General features: G+C 40.4%; 1 protein-coding gene across 2 annotated transcripts in view; it reads left to right on the forward strand.

Moving 5' to 3' along the window:
- Positions 1-22,913, forward strand: part of ST8SIA6 (ST8 alpha-N-acetyl-neuraminide alpha-2,8-sialyltransferase 6) — a 36,575-nt gene extending 13,662 nt beyond the window's left edge. Inside the window, exons 4-8 of one of the 2 annotated variants that reach the window (XM_055708059.1) lie at positions 2,587-2,673; positions 15,650-15,794; positions 18,066-18,178; positions 19,415-19,507; positions 22,441-22,913. In XM_055708059.1, coding sequence (XP_055564034.1) covers positions 2,587-2,673; positions 15,650-15,794; positions 18,066-18,178; positions 19,415-19,507; positions 22,441-22,909 — 907 coding nt within the window. In that variant the 3' untranslated portion in view covers positions 22,910-22,913. The remainder of the gene's footprint in view (positions 1-2,586; positions 2,674-15,649; positions 15,795-18,065; positions 18,179-19,414; positions 19,508-22,440) is intronic. The other variant, XM_027800439.2, reaches the window with a different exon arrangement.
- Positions 22,914-23,207: the final 294 nt, after the last annotated feature.

Consider the following 23,207-nt stretch of genomic DNA (forward strand, 5'->3'; position numbering starts at 1 on the left):
AGCTGAGTTCTGATAGTCCATAGTGTCTTTGTAAGGCACAAGAGGAGTAAAAGTGGGTGCATAGGGTGACCAGAGGTGGTGGTCTGCCTTGTAAAGACCTGTAAGTGCAGCTTTTCTGGGTGAGCTTGTAAGCTTAGACACCTCCAAGCAGGAGTGATTCTATCCAGTAGACAGCAGTGGAAAGGCAGCAATGTTCTTGCATTGTATTGGTGTTTTTTCCCTAGGTGCAGCTTCTGTTACGTGTATAAGAAGGTCCTTACATTTTTCTGACAGTGAGTGATGGTGTTTCTCATGAGGCCTCAGAACTAGCATTATGGATGATGCTTTGATTTGTCTCCTTACCAGATGTCTCCCTTTAATTTGCTAATAACTTGTCAGTCTGTGCAATTTCTTTCTGAGCTGATGGTGATTTTTCTTTTAATTTCTGACTCTGATCTTCATCTTACCAATGTCTTTAGGCTAGAATTTGTTTTTCCTCTCTTTTTTTTTTGGCTCCTGGATAATGATAGCCTAAGTAAGTCTTCTTGCCATGTTATCCTATTAATTTTTGGAATTTTCCTGTAAGTTCCAGCATCTACAAGTTATTTATTGTTCAGCCTTAAGGAATAAAACTAGATGAGTGATTCAGCATCAGCATAGGCTATTTTAAACTTGTGCTTCTATGCCATCCTCCCCCCCTACACACTCCCTGTCCTGCCCTGTGCTGGTACTGACACTTGTGTGACCCCACGGTGAGCCAATTTAGGTAGCAGCTTCATGAAGAAAGTAGTTCCATTTGCTCTGGCTGCAGTTCTAAGGCTGCTATTATACTATACCAGCAGGCAGCTGCCAAAACAGGAAGGTCTTGTTCCCAGTTTCTCCACTGCCATCACCCCTTGCTTATACTGGCTGTGGTGTTCAATGGAATTTTTCCTGATCTGGTCTAACACACTAAAGAAGGAGAAAATGTATATGCATATTTTTTTCCTTCTGGGTTATTTTTTTTGCTATGACAGTAAATTAAAGAGGCCTATGAAGGCATTTAACAAGTGCAAAAGCTGGCAAAAACAAAACAGAGGTGGAGTCAAGTAAGTACCAGCAGTGGTACAAGGGAGAGAACAGATTCAGAGTTGGACTGGAAGGAGGAAGAATGTACTGCACCAGGTCAGGTCAGCTACAGCTGCAAGGAAACTAGTTTCACTCTTCTCCCACCTCTGCCCATTCATTCCTGCTCTCTTGAGTTGTGTAAGGACTCAGTAAAACCAGTTTAGTCGCAATCATCTAGTTCCTTTAAGTGTTTGCTCAGTCTGGAGAATGCAAATCAAGCATACATGCTGTCACCAGTGCAAACTTGAGCCAAAGACCAGTTCTAATGCAGTATTCCTCTTAAAAGTTTTAAATTTTTTTTCTACGTGGAAATGGGAAAAGTTTTTACTCGGTTGCAGTACTTTTATGAAGCAAACAATGGGATCTGTTTTTTCAAATGTTTACCATATAGCTGTGTTGTTGAACACAAAGAAGGAAGCTTTTGGGTTGTTGACCTCTGCTGCTGTAAACCAGCACAGCCTTTTTTATATTCCTTCTTCTCAATTCTCATGCGGCATTTAAAAACAGGTGATGTTTCTTTCCATCCCAACTCTTGTAAAACTGTTCAAAATACCCACTTTTAAGTTCCAGCTTACGTAAACTCATGATCATTTGGGTTTGGGCCAAGGTTAAGCCATTTTTGCTAAAATAATACAAGGTAGATCTTTTCTGAAGACGTGAGTCCCACAGAATTTGCAGTCATGGCATCCATATAATCTCTTCTTCCCATTCATCAAGTGCTCCTTATTAGTCAGTTATTGTTTTTAAAAAACCTATGTTAGGTTACCCAGCACAAATGGAAGAACTGTTAACATTGAACCTATAAGGGAGGAAATGTCTCTATTCTTTTGACTTACATGTTCTGAATATGGACAAATTTAAATCTTTTGAAAGGGTTTAAATGGAGCAGAAAGCTCTTTGGTTATATGTACCAATGTAACCAAAGTGCTGGTTGACATAAACCAACAGATTTTTATATTTAAGAGATAATTTGAAGGAAAACTTACATTTGTAAATATTGGTCTATGGTCTTAGATGATCGAATTGAGCTTTGAGAACTATAAGGTAAATGAAAGAAAAGGCATAAGAAGTGTAATGTCTCATCTTGGCTTGCAAGAGCCACATTTCAAAACATTTTTGAAGTTTAAAACACTGAGTGCAAGAAAGAGGGGTTTTTTGTATTATTTTGGACTTTTGCACTTGAAATTATTTCTAATAACATCAAGATACTTATGGTCAAATATTAAAGCTTGAGCCAGTGTACTTTTGAAAGTTTCTGGAAATAAAAGTTCATTAGGACGTCAGTATTAAGAAGAGATGTTTAATAGGACATGCTAATTAAATGAGGATAGTACTGTTACAAATTACAAAACTAAAATAGGTCATGGAGTTCTAAAAGCAATCTATTATATATGCACCATGCACATTATTATTAATACATGCATCATTTGAATGTTTTAGAGACTGTTTCTGAATATGCATACATATATATATTCTAGTGTTTGATGTTGCCTTTTTTAGATATTCGGAAGATTATTATCTTCATATAGTCACAAAACTGCAGAACTGCACCTGGATAAGGAGACCAGAAGAATCTACAAAATTCAGGTAACTTTCATTGTTTCATTTAGCAAAACTGTTTACCCTAGATTTGTATAACAAGCCATAAGTTTAAATTTCAGTTTTGAAAAGATAATTTTGTATGCTTTTAGAGTGCATTCATAGCTATACATTTCTATTAATTCTTTGATGCTGGGGTTCTTATGGTTTGAATTGAACTGTGCAAACTGAGTAGGATAAGAGAACTACACAAATGAAGTGATTTCACCTATCTTCACTATAATGAATTGTTAACTAACTTAAGTAAAATGAATTAAAATATTCCTGACACAAAACCTACTGTATTAATCAGTGATGTGATTTTGTTCATGTGAACTGGCACTCTGGTAAAAGCCTGTGTAATGAAGCAGTGTATTTCTCACCCCAAGACTATTGCTTCCATTACAGAAGTGCTCAAGGCACTCATTAGGTTTGACACTCATGTCATGGCCTCTGAGCATGTAAGCACATGATGACATCTGTCCTTGTTCAGGATGGTACGTAAGTACATACTCCGTAGGGACAGTGATCCCTGAAAAGCTTCCACTCTCATTTGGAAATGCATCATGCTGGTTTTAGAGAATAGCTTCACTGTGCCAACCCTGTTTTCTCCAGGGGAAATACTCTCTTGAAGTACATGGATCATAATTAAATATTCTGTCATGATCATTAAAAATAAATAAATTGACCTACCTTCCAAGTCACTGGAGTTAATTGGCATTGAAAACTTAATATCCACATGCTCAGCATGATACGCCTGGAAGAAGTAGTTTTTGGGGATGGGTAAAGCTTCTTGTGCAACATAAATTGCAGGGTTCGCTGTGTATTGTAGTTAAGATGGTGTTTCCCAAAGCTGAGGTAGGAGAATACGTAGAGTTAAGGTTTAAGAAACTTTCCGTTAACTCAGGCAGGCTTTAGCTGCACACAGAGTATCAGAGCATGATAAGGAGCTGTAGAAGCAGCCCATTCTATTTCAGAACAGGCAGGTGTCTTGTACAGAGTTGAGAAAAGGTGAAGCTGCTCTCTTCTGCTCTTCACCATGCTTTTTGTTTTCCATTCTTTTTTTTAACTTCTCCTACTTCCGAATGTACCAGACACCACTTACCAGGAATTTGCCACTTCTGCTGCTGAGCTAGGTATGAGTCAGTAGCAGAGTAACCCCTCCTTGTTCCAGCTTCACTTCCTCATTTATTGTTTCTGCAATCTGTCTTCCATTGGGCCAACTTCTACATTTTCTAGGCCTATGGGAATCAAACATGACACTCTCTATCTAAACTGTCATATGAGACTGTTGGACTTTTAAGTACAGGATGGTTACTGTTCCTTTTGCTGTCCTTGCCTTCCAGCAAGGAATGTGGGTCATAAGTAGGCAAGGTGGGTTATACAATAAATTATCAGACTGGAAATATTCAAAAGTGAAAAATTTGGAGTGCACTGAGCCAGCTAGAAAGTGTGGACTGTATGTACATTGAGGTGAGCTTGCTAGCTTTAACTTAGCTCAAATACCAGTGAAACAAATCTTTTGAAACCCATGGTTCGGCACAGGCTGGGCAAACTCTTGTTACTTAATCAACATGCAAAGGCTGTGCTGTTACGGTTTCATTACTTTTTAACATTCAAACTAGCTAGAATATTAGCTAGTTGATATGTACTTAACCCATTGTGCAATTATGATGAAAGTACTTTATATTCCTCTGTCCCCATGAAAGTTGATCTGTTTTGTTATCATCCAAAATTTCCATTGATAATGACCAAGGACTGATACTTTGGTTTAGGACACTACAGATGATTATTTTACAAAAGTTGTGTGCTTTTGTGTAAGTCTTTTTCCATTCTCTCAAACTCCTCTCTTGTTTTTTGGAAATAGGTTATTAAAATTTTACAGCTGTCCTTGCTCCCAGACCACACTGAAGACTTTCAAGGCTCTTAGCAGTTGGTCAATAGAGGCTTTAAAAAAAGAGAAAAACAAATAAGGTATAAAATTTACAGAATAAATCTGTGTACACTCCTTGCTTACAGCACTCCCAAACTTGTTTATCAGAATTAAGCTCAAAAGCCTGGAACTAGCTTTGTAAGGACACTCTAGCCGAGAAATGATGCATTGACAGAGCACTATGGGGAGCACAGCTTCTAGAAATGTAGTGAAATAAATGAATAAATAATCCCTTGGCAGTACATCTCTTCCTTTTTCTAACTTTGCCTAGTGCCAATAATGCATAATAATTGTGTAATACAAATATTATTCAGTTCTAAAAATCTCATTAAGTAGGTAGATAAACACACCCATTTTGCAGAAGAGGAAATTAATCTCAGAGGGGCTGTGCAGCAGGAATTGGGAAATACAGCTAGCCACTTTCAGGAGGAGAGCTTGAAGCTGCCTGTGTCGTATTATTCACCTGCCAGTGCCACCAGAAGTCTGCCTGCTGACTAGACTGCAGAGAAGCTGCTTGAGTTCTTTCCCTGTTTGCCCATCTGTTAAATGGAGTGAACACTTACATGCTTCTCAGGTGTGATGTCAATTGTATGACATCTCTCTATTATCCTGAAGTTCTGAAGAACAGGCATGCATATTTATAAGGGATTTAATGCCGTGTGCTTCAGGGCATAAACTGACCTCTAATTAATAAGGTTCAAAAGCAGCTTCCTGTGGGGTAGTGCATTTTTCAGAGAAGCTTTCTTGTATTTTCCTTTGCAGTTTTTGCTGTGGGTTCCATCATACTGGTGGTAGAGTGAAGGAATATGTGATCTGAGTCAGTAACTCTTATGTTCCTAGAAGACAGCACTGTGTGCCAGCAAATACACATCAGTTCTCTTTGTAAGCCACACTCCCAGCAGATCCAGGCCAAATAAAAGAATATGAATAGAAGTGCAATGCAGGAAAGAAATACTTGTCTTTGTATTTGGCAAAATAGTTACAGCAGACAGCCATGCATGGCAGAAACCACAGTGGGTTTGCCAACCCAATGTACAAAAAGCAGAATGCAGGACCCTGTTTGCCATGAAGCTGTGCAAACAGTTTTATTTGTTGTCAGAGAGCTGCCCTGTTCCAAACTGCTTTCTCTAAAGCTGCTCTGCTGTGCAGGCTCACATGCACTTGGCTAGATTGCTGTCTGGCAGTGGTCAGTGGTTCTTGACAGCTATGTCCTCCATGTCTTGACAGCTAGGTGCTCTAGACTCTTCACCAGCTTCGTTGCCCTTCTCTGGACACGCTCCAGCACCTCTACGTCCCTCTTGTAGTGAAGGGCCCAAAACTGAACACGGTGTTTGAGGTGCAGCCTCACCAGGGCTGAGTACAGGGGGACGATCACTTCCCCAGCCCTGCTGGCCTCACTGTTCCTGATACAAGCCAGGATGCTACTGGCCACTTTGGCCACCTGGGCACACCGATGGCTCATTTTCAGCCAGCTGTCAATCTGCACCCCCAGGGCCTTTCCTACCAGGCAGCTTTCCAGCTGCTCTTCCCCAAGCCTGTTGCGCTGCCTGGGGTTGTTGTGCCCCCAGTGCAGGACCCGGCCTGCCCAGACCCCCCTGCAGAGCCTCCTGCCCTCAGGCAGATCAACGCTCCCCCAGCTTGGTGTCCTCTGCAAACTGGCTGAGGGGGCACTCGATCCCCTCGTCCAGATCATTGATAAAGAGATTAAACAGGACTGGCCCCAGTACTGAGCCCTGGGGAACACCACCGGCCACCACCCAGATGTAACTCCATTTACTATCACTCTTTGGGCTCAGCCATCCAGCCAGATTTTAACCCAGAGAAAAGCACACCCGTTCAAGCCCTGAGCAGCCAGTTTCTCCAGGAGAATGCTGTGGGAGATAGTGCCAAAGGCTTTACTGAGGTCCAGGCAGACAACATCCACAGCCTTTCCCTCACCCACTTGGTGGGTCACCTTGTTGTAGGAGATCAGGTTCATCAAGCAGGACCTGCCTTTCATAACCACACACTGGCTGGGCCTGATCCCCCTGTTGTCCTGCCTGTGCCACATGATGGTGCTCAGGCTGATCTGCTCCATAACCTTCCCCTGCACCGAGGTCAGGCTGCCAGGCCTGTAGTTCCCTGGGTCCTCCTTCCTGCCCTTCTTGTAGCTGGGCATCACACTGGCCTCCAGTCTTCTGGGACCTCTCTAATTTGCCAGAACTGTTGATAAATGATGGAGAGTGGCTTGGCGAGCTCCTCTGCCAACTCCTTCGGTACCCTTGGGTGGATCCCACCCAGCCCCATAGACTTGTGCATGTTTAAGTGGAGCAGTGCATTACTAACCCTTTGCTCTTGGACTGTGAAGACTTCATTCTGCTCCCCTGACTTGTCTTCCAGTTCAGGAGGCTGAGTACCTGGACGGTAACTGGTCTTACTATTAAAGACTGAGGCAAAGAAAGCATTAAGTATCTCAGCCTTTTCCTCATCCTGAGCAGCAGTGTTCCCCACTGCATCCAATAAAGGTTTACCCACATGTTTCTCAAAATCAAGAAAAATCACGAGGCAAGTACAAGCCACAATGTTCTTTTTAGTATCTCCCATTATCCACAGTCAATTTTCTCTGGTTGATTTTTGTCCAACCTGTGTCGGGGAAGCAGTCTCCTGGCCTTTCAGTTATTTCTACCTGTAATGCTGACATCAGCAGTATCAGATTTAGGCTGCCCTCAGAGGAGCAAGTGCAAGCACTGGGTTCATTGCCCTTGAAATCTAGTTAAGATTTATCATGCCCCACAGTAGTCTATGTCAGCCATTGCTAGAGGTTGTATCTAACTTACAATAGAAGCTAGCAAAGGTGATGTACATACAACAGAAGTGGTGAAAATGGCATCCTACTAACAGTGATTTAAGGAAGTCATTCCAATGTTTCCTACTACTGACATACAAAGAACTATTTAAGTGTTTTTTATTCAGACCTTTCTTTTATGAGATTCAGCTGTGCTTCTCTTGTTCTTTTTTTTATTTTGCTTGTTCTTTATGGCTCTACAGTCATCTAGCATCTCCACACTACCCCTTTGTTTCTAAGCCCACCTGTATTCTTCCTTCCTTTTCAGATTTACATCAGCTTTAAATTGTTTTAGAGAAAGCAAGTCCTCAGGTTTCTTGATTATAAGAGAGGATTGGTAGAAGCTTGGAAAGGGAAGAGAAATAATCCTGCAGCTGTCTGGAAGCGTTATTCTTAAAGCTCCAGCAAAAAGCCACGCTGGGTAGCTTCCTCTGCGATGGCTCTTCTAGCTGCAGTCAGTAGAGTCTCAGGTTCCCTAGGTAACCTGAATATTAATTATTATATTAGTATTCTTCAAAGGTTTTCCACTTAAAAGAAATGTTTCATTAGTGCAACAAATTACAGAGCCCAATTGGGTGCAAGCTGTAATTGTTCTTTACACCTCCACATCTCTTTGCTTTACAGACTTTTAAGCTTGATTTATTCTCATTTGGGCTATACACCCATGGTGGGAAATAATCTGCAGGTTTTGGTGGAAGCTAACAAGTAGCTAAAACAGCCCTCAAAATGTCTGGGGGGGAGGGGAGGGAGGATATGGAGAAAGCCTAAGCAGATGCTGTGTTTCAGAGAAACCTCTGGGCATTGTGTTTTCTGGGCCATCTCGCTTAGCTTGGAGCCTGGCAGAGCAATGCAACAGTTTTTCAGGAGTGGTATCACACTGGCATAGCCCTGTGTGAACTGTGGGTAATGGGCTGCTCCCCATGGAAATACCATTCCTGACAAAGCTTATTTGCATTTGGTAATGAAGGGAGAAGGAAATTCCTATGTGTAAAATACACTTCTAAACCCCCTGATGTTACACTGCAGTTCAGCTGGCACACTGCTCCACCCCACAGAAATATTTTTAACTTTTTTTTAAAAGAAAACATTGCTACTTTAAAAAAAGAACCCTAGGTCTTGAAAAGAATAGTTAAAAGATCAAACCATTTTCCCAGTCCTGTAATTTCCCCTCCTGCTTTTTATTCCACTCGACCTCTATTACCCTTTTCCCACTTTAATGTCTTTTCTGAAAAGTGTGTGTTAAACATTCCTGCAGATTATAAAATTCCACTCCTTCTTGAAGAGATTAATTTGTAGTGTGCTACACTCTTAACATATATAAGAGTATTGCTTAATACATCTGTGTACTGTGATGAATCACAGCTGAAACAAATATAATACCCTGCAAGGTCAATTTATGCTTGCATAAGCTCACACCACCACATAATCAATAGCTTTCCTAACACTAAACAGATCAATAATTCCACTGTATTCTCCGAAATCTTCCATTCCAGTATATAAGAAAATACACAGAGCTCAGAGATTACAGTGTGATTTAAGAGTACATTCGCTGCATAGGTTTAATAGATCATATGTAAAATCAGGAGTATATATTTGGAGACATATTTCTATTTCAGAAGAGGAAAAAGGCTGGGTGGAGAGATAGTAATTAGTGACAGTTTGGAGAAATGGTTGAATCTTTTAATTGCTCTACAGACTATATACTTTCCTAAAGGTTGGAGGATTCCTATAAGGAGAACCTAATTTTGGATCAGGCTGAGTTAATTATGTCTTCACAGTGGACTCTTTAAATAATCTTTCACTTGAAAATGTTAATACGTTTTTTACATATTCAGCTTTGATTTCAGATTCAACCCTGTTGGCTTTCATTGTCTTAATCATTTATGTTACTTCATTTATAGGCGGTTCAAGGGTTGTCAGTGTAGCATTCCCCTTCAACATGTTCTGTTGCAGATACCGGATTTAACCACTCTTTTCTAAAATACTGGAATATGTCATAATATGCCTCACTGCACTTTGCTGCTATTGACCTGGATTGACAAGAGCCTGGAGAAACCCATATCATTGTCTAAAGCACCCAGTGCAGTACAGTAAGATAATTGCTTGCTCATTATAAAATATTACAGCAATGGACGTAGATAAAAGGTAGTCTTGCACTGTTTGTAGTTGTACCCTTGAAATTTGCTGTTATATAGTGGGCTTTTTTGTGGGTTCTTCTCTGTACCATCACGACAGTCTCTTCAATGTGAAACCTCAAAGTCTTTGTTGTCTTCACACGTGCAGTACAATAGCTCACATGAACTAATGATTACAAATACCTAAGCTAGGTGAACCATTAAAGCAAGCTATTAGGCAAGCATACACTTTTTCTGGTTATTAGTAATCCAGACTTTTGTCACTTGGAATACTTTGCCCTTTATTCAATTTATTCCAATTATATTGCAAACTGCTGTGAAATATACTTAGCATCAGGCTTGCAGGAGTTACAGCTTTAAATATTTGCTAGTCTTACTTTGTGTTTGGTTATGTCGTTTATGTGGTGGTTATGTGTGTTGGCTAACTGAAGATCCACAAAAGGGTACGTCTGTGTAAGCACTGCTGGTGTAGCTAACGTGCAAGTGCTTTATAACAGGACTGATACAATACTCTTTGCGCAAACAAACATTTGCTTGTAGAGATGTTTGTAGAAGGTGACTTAGAATCAAATGGACTTCAGTCATTTCTGAAAGATGTTTGGCCAAATACATATGAAAAGATCTCCAGTTGTTGATATTCTGCACCTTGCCTACACAGTCTGTTTCAGTGTGCTTCCTAATACTGAACTTAAGCTTTCTTTAGTGCAAATTAAGATGATTTTCCTCACCCTCCCTACCGTGGCCTTAAAACAGTTGAGTATCTACTATTTAGAAAAATGTTTTGCATATTTTGGTACTTCTGCAGTGTCAATCCCCATCCACTTTCCCCTCCTCTGACCTTAATTTAGTCCAATATATAATGACAGTGAAATATTCCACACTGTCCTCAGCTATGAAGAATGCCCTCTGGCCCCAGGTCTACAGGCACTGGCATCACACTGAACTGTAGCCTAACCAAAAGAAATACTATTAAGTTCACACAGTTTTGTCAGATTATGCAGGCTTCTGTCCCCCTGAGGATCACGGTTATAACTGTGCAGGCCCAGTTGTCCAGCTCTAGGCTGGAGCAGACAATTCCAGTGGTATACGCCCTTTCCTGTGTCCCAAAGTACAAGGATGTGTAAAGTTTTGGTGCAGAAGCAAGTGCCTTTTCACACCAGATACGTACCTGAATAAGATATTTTTTGAACATATAGAACAAAATTACTTTTAGCTAAGCATTTCTGATGGAAGAATGTGTTCTGAATAAAAACCATCCTACTTACTGCAGGAGAATGAATCAGAGGTCCTCTTGGTACTGGTTTCAGTAGTTTGCAGCAGTGGGGAGTTTTTAAACTCAGTGGAAGCTCTTAGGACAAATTTCACCCCTATTATAGATTCTTCCCATTCCATTTAGGATAAGGGCAGTGCTGGCTTTTGGACCAGCTGAGAAACTCTGCTAGCCCTTGACTAACCATTGACTGCTTTAGCCCTCATGGCTGGTTCAGATTGAGTTGTTGAAAGGAAGATGTTGAGACTTTTGCAGTCTCTTCAGGATGTGTGCACACCATGTCTTGTCAGCAGGCATGTGCAGCCTGTATGCAAGCGCTGAACCAGCTAAAATGCATGTATTCATATTAGTGCAGAACCAAGCTGAGCTAATTAATTTTGCTACTTGGAGGGATACAAATAGTTCAGGCTGAGCTTCTTGGCTACAGAGCTACCACAGGATCTGCAAAGAAACTACATCAGCATATTTAGATACTGTAGATGCTTAACTGACTAGCACTACACAGAGTGAACTATCAATGTGAAGTGTTTCTGTTAATGCAGAGGGCTTTGGAAACGTGTACAATCAAGGCAGCAGTCCTCTATTACTGCCCACAGTTAAGTGTGGACTAGCTGCATAGCAATTGCAAAGCAATGTTATTCCTTTGGCTTGTCACAATACTTTGATAACTTGCTTCAGAAGCCAGGATTTTCTTAAATTCCCAGCAGCCGCAAACCTGAAGAAATTATCTGGATGCCTGCCATGTGGGCTCATAATTCCATCCCACTTGACCTCAATACAAAAATGGGTCCGGTGTCCTTGGTCCACAAAGGATGAAATTCGTTGAAAGCCTGTGGTGAACAACAAAATACATTCTCCAGTGCAACAATGACTCTGTGTTGTCTACTATGAACAAAACTTCACAGAGAAATGCAGCATACCACTCCTGTTAGGTTATTGATTAAGAATATCATGACTGTATTTATTCAGTTTTATGAGGTATGTATTACTAGTCCAAATGGTGTCTTTTTCCAGGTACTGGTTTTGTTCCTCACTTGTTACAAGTGAAATTTTCCAAATAATGCATCAACTGCCTTTCTACTTATCTTGGCGTAAGAAATATCTGTGGTTGATAGTAAGCCTCAGGATTTAAAAGTAGCTCTTAGGTTTCACTCCACTTCCAGCTGTGTGCAGGAGAAGTGTTGGAGAGAAGGTTTCCTCCAAATAAGAAACTGGCAGTACCAACCTGTACTCCAGAGAAGATACTTTACACACCTAGAGCCTTACAAAACTTGGGTACTTTGACTGCAGCTTGCTTCACTCCAAACTTATAATATTGTGACTGGATCATAAAACCACTTTGTTCTAAGGCAGCCCCCAAGTCTAGCAGCTCTGCTAACAAGTGGAACTTAAACCTTCTTACTGTGGGCTACATCCATGTTCTTACACATATCTGAGGTGGATGCTCAGCCCGTATAGCAACATCCCATCTTCCAAAAGCTGCCTCCATATCTCAGTGTCTTCTGCTGGTCAGAACAGACAATGTGGATCACTTTCTACCCTTCCAAAGAAAATGCAGTTTGGATTTAAGGTGGTACTGTTTGATGCTGTTAAGATTCTGACCCTTGTCTCTTATCCCACTATCTGGTTAGGAACTTCTTTATATGTTGGGTTTTAACAATTTGTCTCCCCAGATGGCATGATACAGAAGTTAAAATGTCTTGACTTTGCAACACCTTACATATAGCACTTGTTAAAAGAATTGGCTTATATGATACATATCTTAATCTTATGAAACACATACTCTTTAGTGTGTCATTACCTCATGACATCAATACTATAATGATGATTGCAGTAATAGATTGCTTGAAATGCCCAGACTCTACCACTTCCTCGTTGTTTGCTGTCAGTTGTAGAGGTACCATGTGTCACAGCTTGTGCAAAATCCTGTATGAACAGATCACTAAATATATTGCCAGTAGGTATTGCTGTCTGCAGTTACATGCATTCTGGCTTGAACTCTGTACATGGATGCTTGGGCACATTTTGATCTAAGTAAGAGGTTTCTGTCGTTGCCTCCAAATTTTTAGCATATATGCTCTTAGGTAACCTAAGTATATATGTCATTAATCAGTATGTATTTTCATGTTCTTACTGCATTTCTGAACTAGCCTGGCTCTGTTGTACTTCCTCAGTGAATCCATAATATTAATTTAAACTATTATTTTCTTACTAATTCTGATATCTGTTTTTCTTCCAGACTGTTGCTGCTTTTATTGAAGCACTCGTTCTTGTGGAATGAGTAATAAAAAGCAAAACCACGTCATCTGTATTAGTGAATGTTATCTATCATCAGTTTGCTTTTTCAGGTTCTGGTAGCCATCACACAAAGAACAGCTGTTTTACTAAAGCTGGGCAAGGATATTCTGGCATTATGCCTTCTGTGAACGTCTTGTACTTGACATAGATAATATTTAGTGAACGATGGCAGCTCCCTAAGGGTGGGATCCCAACCCAGCAGAGAAGGGACTGGCAGCCGGGCCCATCCCACCTCCTGCCAGGAGTGGGGCAGCCCTAGCCCTGGGTATGGGCACCTCCCTGGGGACAGGATGGGCACAGCTGGAGACTAGCTCTGCTGCAGTGTTGCTGGGTCAGAGGCTGACAGCTCTGGGGCACTGAAATGGGGTCCTGGGCCATGGGCAGGGTGCGAGGGCCCTGAAGGTCTGGGCAGGGGTAGTGAGACTTCATGGTTGTTCTCAGGGCCCAACAGTAATATCTGAATCCTCTTGTTAGCACACGTGTTAAGGTTAGAAAGATGTGGTTATAGGAAAAAGTGTACAAGAAAGAAAAGCAAGTGAACTCTAGTCGAGTGGTTCCGTAACATCCAGTGTTTCCAGAATTATTGACTTAATTTGACTCTCCTGCCTCATTCCTCCATTTCTATTTTTCCATATTTTTAAAATAGGACTCTATATGCCCAGAGCAATTGTTTTCACCATGTGTGCACCTTCTGTGCTTTGGTTCCATCCCCACCCTTGTACCTAGTGGTTTTCATAGACCACAGACCTCCCCTGCCCCTTAAGGCTTCGAGCAAGGCAGTGGGAATGATTGTGTTTGGGGAGTGGAGCTGAATATGGCTTGTGGGAATCTGGACCCTACTGTTTCCTTCCTCAGGAGTTAACATTTCCTACTAACTCTCCTAGTATGATTATTTCAGATCTGTGCCATCCCAGCACTCGGTGTTCCTCACACATCTGGAAACTTTGTCTTTGGGGACTTTTAGAGCTCAGTATTCAGAATGGGTTAATATATAGCAGTAAGCCATCTGCCAATTGAAATGATACTCTTTCCTTTGGTATTGTATGTATGAATTAAACCAATCTTCCCAACCTTGTTGCCCCCCATTTTGACCATTATTTCAAGAGAAGTGAGCTTGGGGGTTATCCCAGATCTGTTCATTCTCTTCCTTGTCTTTCAGGAAACATAAACCTTGGGTTCTTCCATGTGCTAGACTATGCCTCTTCTCCATCAGAAACAAAATTATACTATTATTAGAATATTTGCTCTATTTAATTGTTGATAAAGGTGAATGAAGCAACTTCTCTTACCTGTGTCTTACTCTATTACAGTCAGCTTACTTTCAACCAGAATTTGGCCTGTATTGTTCAACTAGTTCCAATGGTTTGGTTTACTTTATTCACTGGAAAAGTATGAAATAAAAGTTTTCTATTCCTTTGGCTATAACTGTAATATATATATTATTATTTTTTCTTCACATTTAACCTTCAGCATTAGGACAGGAATTATTATCTTTTCCCTGCTGTGTTATCTTCTTCAAAATTCCAAGCAATTCTGTTATCAGTGAACTTTCTTCTCTAAATGGTTAATAATTCTCTTAGTATCTCACCTAATGAAATAGCTATGTCCTAACGATTGATGGATAATATCCTGGCCATGAATATTTCAGCCTTACAGTCTGAAAATCAGATCCAGTGGCAGCAGAGAGAACATTGTTCCCTAAAGCAAAATGAATTACAATGTTTCAGGTCTGATTTCAAAGGTCTGACGGGGCTTTTCATTGCATTTCACTGTTAATAGTAGGATGTTTGCACACGTAGTATTTTTATAAGTTTGGAGGTAATGGGAATTGTAAGATGGGTGATAGACTTCACTCCTACATAAGGTCGTCTATTTAAGAACTCTTGCACTCTCGTCTATTTAAGAACTTCTGCTAGGTGTTTTGCGGAGCAGGTGGGCTGTATGTCTCTACCACAAAGATATCTGTCTATTTGCAAGTTGTGATGTAATTCATTTAACATCTGTGATGATGTGCACAGGAAAAATGTACTGAGCAGTTGCAGAAATGAATTTTTAATTAATTGGCTTGCAACTATCCAGCTGTTCACTAAGTACTATAGCCAGTACTTCCCATCACCATTCCTTTCATCTCCTTGGTTCTGTCTTCAGCCTCCTAGTTTCTTATAATTACTCATTCTATGTTGGTTGAAATCACATCGTTAATTCTTTGGGGATTGAAGTTTCTCAGTGTTTCTATAATAATCTTAGCAGTTAATAGTAAGGAGAAGACTGATTACAACTTTTTCTGGATGGGAAAGGGAGACCAAGAGAGAAAATCAGGATAAGAGAAGTTCTTGGTCTGATAGTTTTTGAGCATTTGCTGTGAAAGCAGACTTGCAAAGCAAGTCAGGAGAAATGACATTACAGAGGGTTCATATAGCCTTGTGTTGCTTAGTTAGAACTGGTTTTCACTGATCTGGTTCTCTACAATCACTTTCCTACTTATATGCCTGTCTTTGAGCAGGTTTTGTTTGGGTTTTTTGCAGGTCAGAATTAGCTTCCTGCTGTGATGCAGTTCACAATTTTATTGCTTCTCAAAACAACAGCCCACTGGGAAGTAACATGAGTTATGAAGTGGACAGTAAAAAGACCATCCTCATTACAGAGGACATTTTTAAGATGCTGCCTGTGGTAAGAACTGTATCTTTACCTGTTATTATAATTGCAGTATCGTATGTATTTCGGGTTAGTAATAGAGTTGCTTTGTTTGATACCTCTGGAAGAGACCCTTCACCTCCTGTATGCACTTCTTCATTCACCTTGTAAGACCTTTTTTTTTAGCCTTCCCCTGCAGTGATGGAGGCATGGACAGGGTATCAGAAATCAGGTTGTAGGTAGATTTGGTACAGAATACGTGTTGCAGCCTGGCTTGGCAGGCTGAGAATGTTTGCCTTCTTTTCTCATTCCCCTTTTCAAAGGCATTTCAGTCTGGAACAACATTTCATATTCCTCATACTCCTATGCCATTTCCAGTGCAGGCTTGGGCATATAATTTATGAAAGTTATTTTGGTGGTAAACCTGACACAGAATGGAATGGAATGAGGATAGGATAGGATAGAACAGAATAGCCTAGACTAGACTATTGCAGTGGGAAGGGACCTACAGCGATCATCTAAGTCCAACTGCCTGACCAATTCAGGGCTGACAAAGTTAAAGTATGTTATTAAGGGATTGTCCAAACGCCTCTTAAACACTGACAGGCTTGGGGCATCTACTGCCTCTCTAGAAGCTTGTTCCCATGTTTGACCCCCCTCTCAGTAAAGAAATGCTTCCTAATGTCCAGTCTAAACTTCCCCTGGTGCAGCTTTGAACCATTCCCATGCATCTTATCACTGGACACCAGGGACAAGAGATCAGCACCTCCCTCTCCCCTCCTCAGGAAGCTGTAGAGAGCAATGAGGTTGCCTCTCAGCCTCCTTTTCTTCAAACTAGGCAAGCCCAAAGTCCTCAGCTGCTCCTCATAGGACATTCCTTCCAGCCCTTTCACCAGCTTTGTTGCCCACTGGAGAGGTGCCAGAAACACAAGTTGAGCAAAGAAATCAGATTTTGTAGCCCAGGACTTAAAATAGTTCTGGAGAACAGACAGAGAGGGGTGCAGAGATGTACAGAGATTTCTCAAAAGTAAGAGCACATGGGGGCCCTCTTACCCATCTCTGGCATTCTTGATTTGTGATATATGAGCTACCATGAGTCTACTCCTTTCTAATGCTGCTGTGAATCACTAAAAACATCATTGCAACAGAGGTTACAGTGGTTCCAAATTTAAACTGAATGAATGGAAAAAGTAGTATGTTTTATGTGCATATATTCTTCCTAAGCTAGCAAGGCTTGTCTGGCCTTTGTGTTCTCCTACTGTCTTTTCAGAACTGAACAAAATATTTGAACATGTTGGTTTGTAATATATTACCAGGCAATGTGATACATGATACTTTTTCCACACTTTTTGTCTTGTTCATAATGGTGTCCCTTCCTACTTCTCTTTGGGCAAGCTGATGAGAGGAGGAGGAGGAAGGATAAACCTTTGTGTAAGCAAGTTTTAACTCAATTTTACAAGTGGGTTCAGTTTCTGCAGTCAATGTAGCTCAGCTGTTGGCCTTTCTGTTGAATGTCAGTGCTCCCACAGCAGGAGAGGCTGAATGAGATGTATGAGATGGTTCTGAGACCCTGGGATAACAGCCAACTATATTAATGTCAACTGAAATAGCCAACAATTTACATTAATTTGCTAGGTTGTGATCTGTGCTGGTTCACAAGTGGATGCGCTCAGCTCCCATTCAGCTTCCCTACTGCAAGACAGCAGCCTCTAACAAGAAGAGAAGTGGGGAGGGCAAACAGCCAGAAACAGTAACCTCTTCAGTTAGCTGTCACGTTAACCATGAGTTAAGGCAGGGTACATGATTATCCTTTGCAGCATCTTCAGGTTCCCCTAAATTTGTTATTTTGCATCAAATGTAATTGTGTGATGACAAAGTAATGAGCATTTACAAAGTTACCTTCTATTAGCTGACAAAGTCAATGACTGTTTGACAGCCCCCAGTCAGTTACAGTGCCAAGGAAAATGGGTAAATTTAAATTATCTTCAGAACAAGTTAGTTCCTTTGTTTGTCAAGGATTCAGTCCACTAGATAATTTTTGTGCTAAGTGTATTTAAAGGGTATTCATTCAGTTTTAACAATCCAGTGTTATTACCTCAAAGTACTGACAACAGAAGTAGCAGTTCCCAGTTTGTTGGTGCCTTTTTTTGCTCTTGGCTGTCCAGGCCTGGCAACCCTCTCTGCTAAATGGTGAATGCCTTCACTGGGATTTACTGGATTAAACCTGCAAGGGCAAATGACTAAAGAGCCGAAGAAACTATAAAAAGATGTATAAGGCATTGGCTGTGTCTTTTTGTTTGTTTGCAGTCCTCTCCTCTTTCGGTCTATCCCTTCAAGACCTGTGCCGTGGTTGGAAATGGAGGCATTCTGAAAAATTCCAGCTGCGGAGCTGAAATAGATCGTTCTGACTTTGTGTTTAGGTAAGAGCGGCTTCATCTTACTGAAGTGTGTCAAATGTTTTCTAAAAACTTGGCAGGCTTGAAAGCATGCCAACACCAGTTTGTAGCAGTGAGGAAGGATCTTGGCAATTCTTTATTTCTGCCTCTCTAAGGATACTCATTTTGCTTTGCAGAATTCAGAATGCTTCTTCCTAAGTAAAGAGGGGACTATGTGGATATATGTATGATCTATGATTGCAAAGATACCTTGCCAGTGATGTGAAATGTGATTATCTGGGAACCTGAAATTTCTGTTCATTAAGCATCCTTTAGGAGAGGGAACTTGTTTTCTTTATTTTGTTAATCAGAAGACAATAAAGAAAACCCTGAAATTGAAGTAAGAAAGACTGGTATGAAATGTCACGTTTACCTTTACCTCTGGTTTAACGGAGGATTTACTTAGCTTTAGGTTGGCTCACTAATGCAGTTATTTAACTACCCCGGTATTTGTCTCACCTTATGTTAGCTATCTAAACAATTAGGCAACTAATTTAAATAGGTTTTTTTCAGCTCCCTGTGTAGATTGTGGAGAAAACTAGGCATGCTCAGAGCATAATTTGGCCCACTGTCTCAGTACATGACTCACACTTCGTAGTCCCTGCAAGGGAACAGAGTAACAGAGTGAAGGTTCTCTCAGTGATCTCCAATGACAGAGTCTGCTGGATTTTGTTTACTGCTTAGTATTTGGGCTTTTCAAATTAAAAAAAAAAAAAGTCTTTACAGTTAGGCAACTGTCTTAATGAAAATGGGAAATCTGCATACTATGATGCTAAACTTTCTAAGTGACTAGTTGACTTTAAAAGATGCTTTCTTTACCTTTTACAGAAACCACTGTTTCTGCAATTGGGCAAGTTATGCTGTTGTTAGAAGACCTAACAGAAGATTTTCAGAAGAAAGTTTTTGTTTTGGCAACAGGCAATATTTCCTAGCAGCTAACACAGGGCATTCATAGACTGACTCCTTCTGGGATTTTAACTTTGCTACTGATTTGTGAGATGATTTATGAAAATGAGCTCTCTGTGCCCTATTTTAACCATCTGTACAGTAGATTAAATATTTTTACTAGAAGTGCTCTAAGCCTTATTTAATGTTTGTAAAGTGCTTAGAGATCCCTGTGAGCTGATGTGAAAGTGTCATTACACAGGACAGGAGTTTGCAAATAATATTTTGAAGCATTTCTGGTGCACATCTGTTTAACTAAATGTTTCTCAATTTCAGGTGTAACCTCCCTCCAACCACAGGAAGCATTAGCAAAGATGTTGGCAATAAAACAAACCTTGTGACTGTTAATCCGAGTATCATTGCTCAGAAGTAAGTGCTACTGCAAATCTCTTTCTGTGCAATATTGTATAATTGTTTGACGCGATTTAGATTTTGTTGGAAATAGGCTGGGATAACAGCATAGAGTAGTGCATGCAGATTACGTCATTAAGCCTTAGTTCCCATGTAAAATGTATGCCAGTCTAAATGGAAATCTGTTAAACCTAGCCTGTTTTGTAGCAGAAAGGAGTCAGCAATACCCAGATTAGCAAGTGCCTTGGTTGGTAACAGTCCACAGTTTATAACAGAATAAAATTGATGATTGCAAGCCCAAGCCTCTTCTTTTCCCCCCATGACCCTCATGACCCCCTAGCATCAGAAAGGAATTGTAATCATAAATCAGGAAAGCTGGGAAATGTGTGTCTGACTCTTGTCAGTAGGAGTGTGAGCACATGTTCTTAGGTAATGTGCTTAGAGGCTGTTCTGATGAAGGCTGTTTCCTGAATGGAAGCCCAATTTCTGTAATCCATTTTCTCAATCCATATTTAAGCTGCTCACACTTTTTTTTCTCAGCAAATTGTGGTTTTTTTCACCTTCTTGAAGAAAAGATAATCTAATAAGGCCGGGCTGACTAATCTGACATCTTCAGCAGGCTGGAACTGCAGCTTATCTATGAAAAGGACTACTGTGGCATGTTATTTACTGCTTACTGATCTTACTGTATCTTTTTGTCTGTCATATCTGTATTTGTCAAATAGACAAAATCAGTCAAAGCTTTTTTTTTCCTTTAAAAGACGAAAGGGAAAGTACAGTGAGCATAGAAATGACTAACAGGCATTTGTCATTCATTCAAGGATACAGCTTTATTTTTTTAAATAAGTACTAACTACCTTAATGCTTACCCAGCCCTTTTTGGCTTAAATTAATTATTGCTTCCCCAAAAATAGATTTAGCTCACTGGTATTAGTGGGGCTGCGCAATAATATGGGGAAGGAAACTTTGTCCAGTGACTCAGCATCTTTAGTGACTACTGACCTGATGCACGATTTGTGTGGGCTTGATCAAAGTGTTCTGCAATAGCTGCACTCATTTTTCAGCTGAATTAAGCAACACCAGGGTTAATAAGAGTTACGTTGAAAGAAATAGGAGCTAAATCTGTGAGGCCAAGATGAGATTATGAGAGGACTTTAGAATTTTTTAAAAAATAATTATTTAAATATTCAGAGAACATTGTAAATGCTTTTGAAGGAGGAGCAGGAAGCAACATGGCACCATTTAGCAGAACTAGGTTTGTTTCTTTTCTCAGAAGACCTATTCTGACTTTATTCACTTTAATTTCTAATTCTGTATTTGGGTTCTGGGTTAGTCTGATGTTATTATTGTTAAGGCTAATCAGCTTTTGAACTGCGTCTGTCAGGGTGCACAATGTAGGTGAACTCTCTTGGAGGAAAGAGGCATGGTTGCATGGTTCTTATGTGTCCTGATGGAACTGGGCTGCACTGTACCTTACAGTGGCAGAGCTAGAAAGGAAAGCAAGACAAGGTTGAGTTGTTCAGGTTTCTAGCTAAGGAAGAACAAAGATCCGAATTCTGTCCTGAAGGCTCTTTATGTACTTTACACTGAGTAGAAATAGAGAAAATTCTTGAAGCAGAGGCCAGAAGTTCACCCTTTAGCCACTTTTCCTAGACATAGGCTCAGGCATTTCTTGCTTGTTTCAGCTGTGCAGCTTTCGCGTGCACAGGGGCCCAAGGTCAACAGCAGGGCCTGAGTCACTCTCATTCATTTTGTTTTAGTCTGGTGGTAATGGCACTTTTCTGGGAAGCAGAAGCTCTGAGTTTAAACCCCTCCAGGTGTAGGAATGTATCACTCCTTGCTTGAGTTCAGTTGTGCAAGAGGTAACTGATGACTCCTCCATGAGGGCTTTAAATGGAAGTGGCAGTGGCTGCTGTCCTCTGTCTTGGAAGTGCTGCATGAGAAGAGGGTTTGATCCTACTCAAGTTGTGAAGAGACATGAAACCAAGCGTTCCAGTTTTCTGCTGGAGCCATTTGTGAAAATGGGCTCTGGTAGCCCTTAAAAGGTAAAAATGCACTGCTCATACACACAACTGCCTACAAAAGAGGACTCAGTGCTTTGAATCTCAACTCAGATGTATAGAGTCTACAAGTTGAGTGACACTCCTGGGTGTTGTATCACTTCATGGATAACTCTGAAGTTCACTATTAATATTTGGGAGCATGGAATTATCCAACAGTGACAACTAAGTCTCTTTGCTGGTTTATACTTCCTCAAAACATCTGAGGATAAATCCTCTTCATTTGTGAAGTTAGATCTCTTAAGTCTACTGATCTCCATGTGTTCCCTTTGTAGTCAAAGGAGATAAATAGACATGCCTATATTGTCAACTATTTTAAAAGTATATCAGAAACAGCTAAGACCCTGCAAAACTTGAGCACACACTAATCTTCAACACCCCAAGACTGCTCACGTGCATACTTGTATTTCCACACAGGGCAGACACCCAGATTTTGGAGAGAGGTTATTGTATACCTATTGACGTAAAAACCACATTTCACAAACACATGCAGTACATATCATAGTGCGTGTATTTTTAAACAGAGGAAGTATAAATACAAAATTCTTTTTTTTTTTTTTTTCTTCATTCTCCTTTGAATTTTCTTGAATTGATCAATTCTGTAAATGGGTCCCGGTCTCATTAGCAGTGAATTTGATCTGCTTCAGTAGCTCACATGTTGCCAATTCTATCCTGTGAAGTATTTTCTTATTATGCAATAAAGCCAGATTTTCATAAGTGCACATAAGACAACATATAACAGGTTAGGATGATTTGCATGTAGACAGACTGAACTGGTACAGTGGAGTTCATAACTCATATATGCAAGTGCATTTGTGCTGGTTTGGCCTGTAGTATTTCTATTAATAGTACGTTCCATTCACTCTATACCTAAAATGTTGTACTTTGCAGATACAACAAACTAAATGAAAAGAAGACAGAATTTCTAGAGAACATTGCAGTCTATGGAGATGCTTTCCTTTTATTGCCAGCATTTTCCTTCAGAAGCAACACAGCCACTTCTTTTAAAGTATATCACACTCTGCAAGAGTTCAAAGCAACCCAAAGGGCAATATTTTTTCACCCCACTTATCTGAAAAGTCTTGCCCAGTTCTGGAGAACTAAGGGTGTGAAAGCCTACAGATTGTCATCTGGTTTTATGATCACTAGTGCTGCTCTTGAGCTGTGTGAGAATGTGAAGCTGTACGGCTTCTGGCCTTTCTCAAAATCCACAGAGAAGATGCCAATCAGCCACCACTATTACGACAACCAGCTGCCTAAACCAGGTTTCCATGCAATGCCCAAAGAATACAACCAGATCCTTCAGCTTCATGGCAAAGGCATTTTGAAGTTGCAGTTTGGTAAATGTGAATCAGACTGAAAAGGTAGGTTACATTCTTATCACATAAAATGTCTCTATTTAAGTAACGTGTCAAGGGAAAACAGTGTGGGTCTGTTCTTCCTTAGAAAAACATTTTTAGTTTACACTCAATGACAGTTCTGTTCATAAATAAGTGAAAGGTGGACTTTCCTGAATAAATGTAACGTACCACAGAGTTGAGAAATGTTTTCTAATTGTAAACTTTGGATGGGGAGCATAACTAAATACACGGTAATTCACAGTCAGTCAGTAGTGTCTCTTTATTTCAGACAGGTGTCTTTATCAACCTGTGTTTGGT

Source organism: Falco cherrug, chromosome 4 (assembly GCF_023634085.1).
Source record: "Falco cherrug isolate bFalChe1 chromosome 4, bFalChe1.pri, whole genome shotgun sequence".
NCBI lineage: Eukaryota > Metazoa > Chordata > Aves > Falconiformes > Falconidae > Falco > Falco cherrug.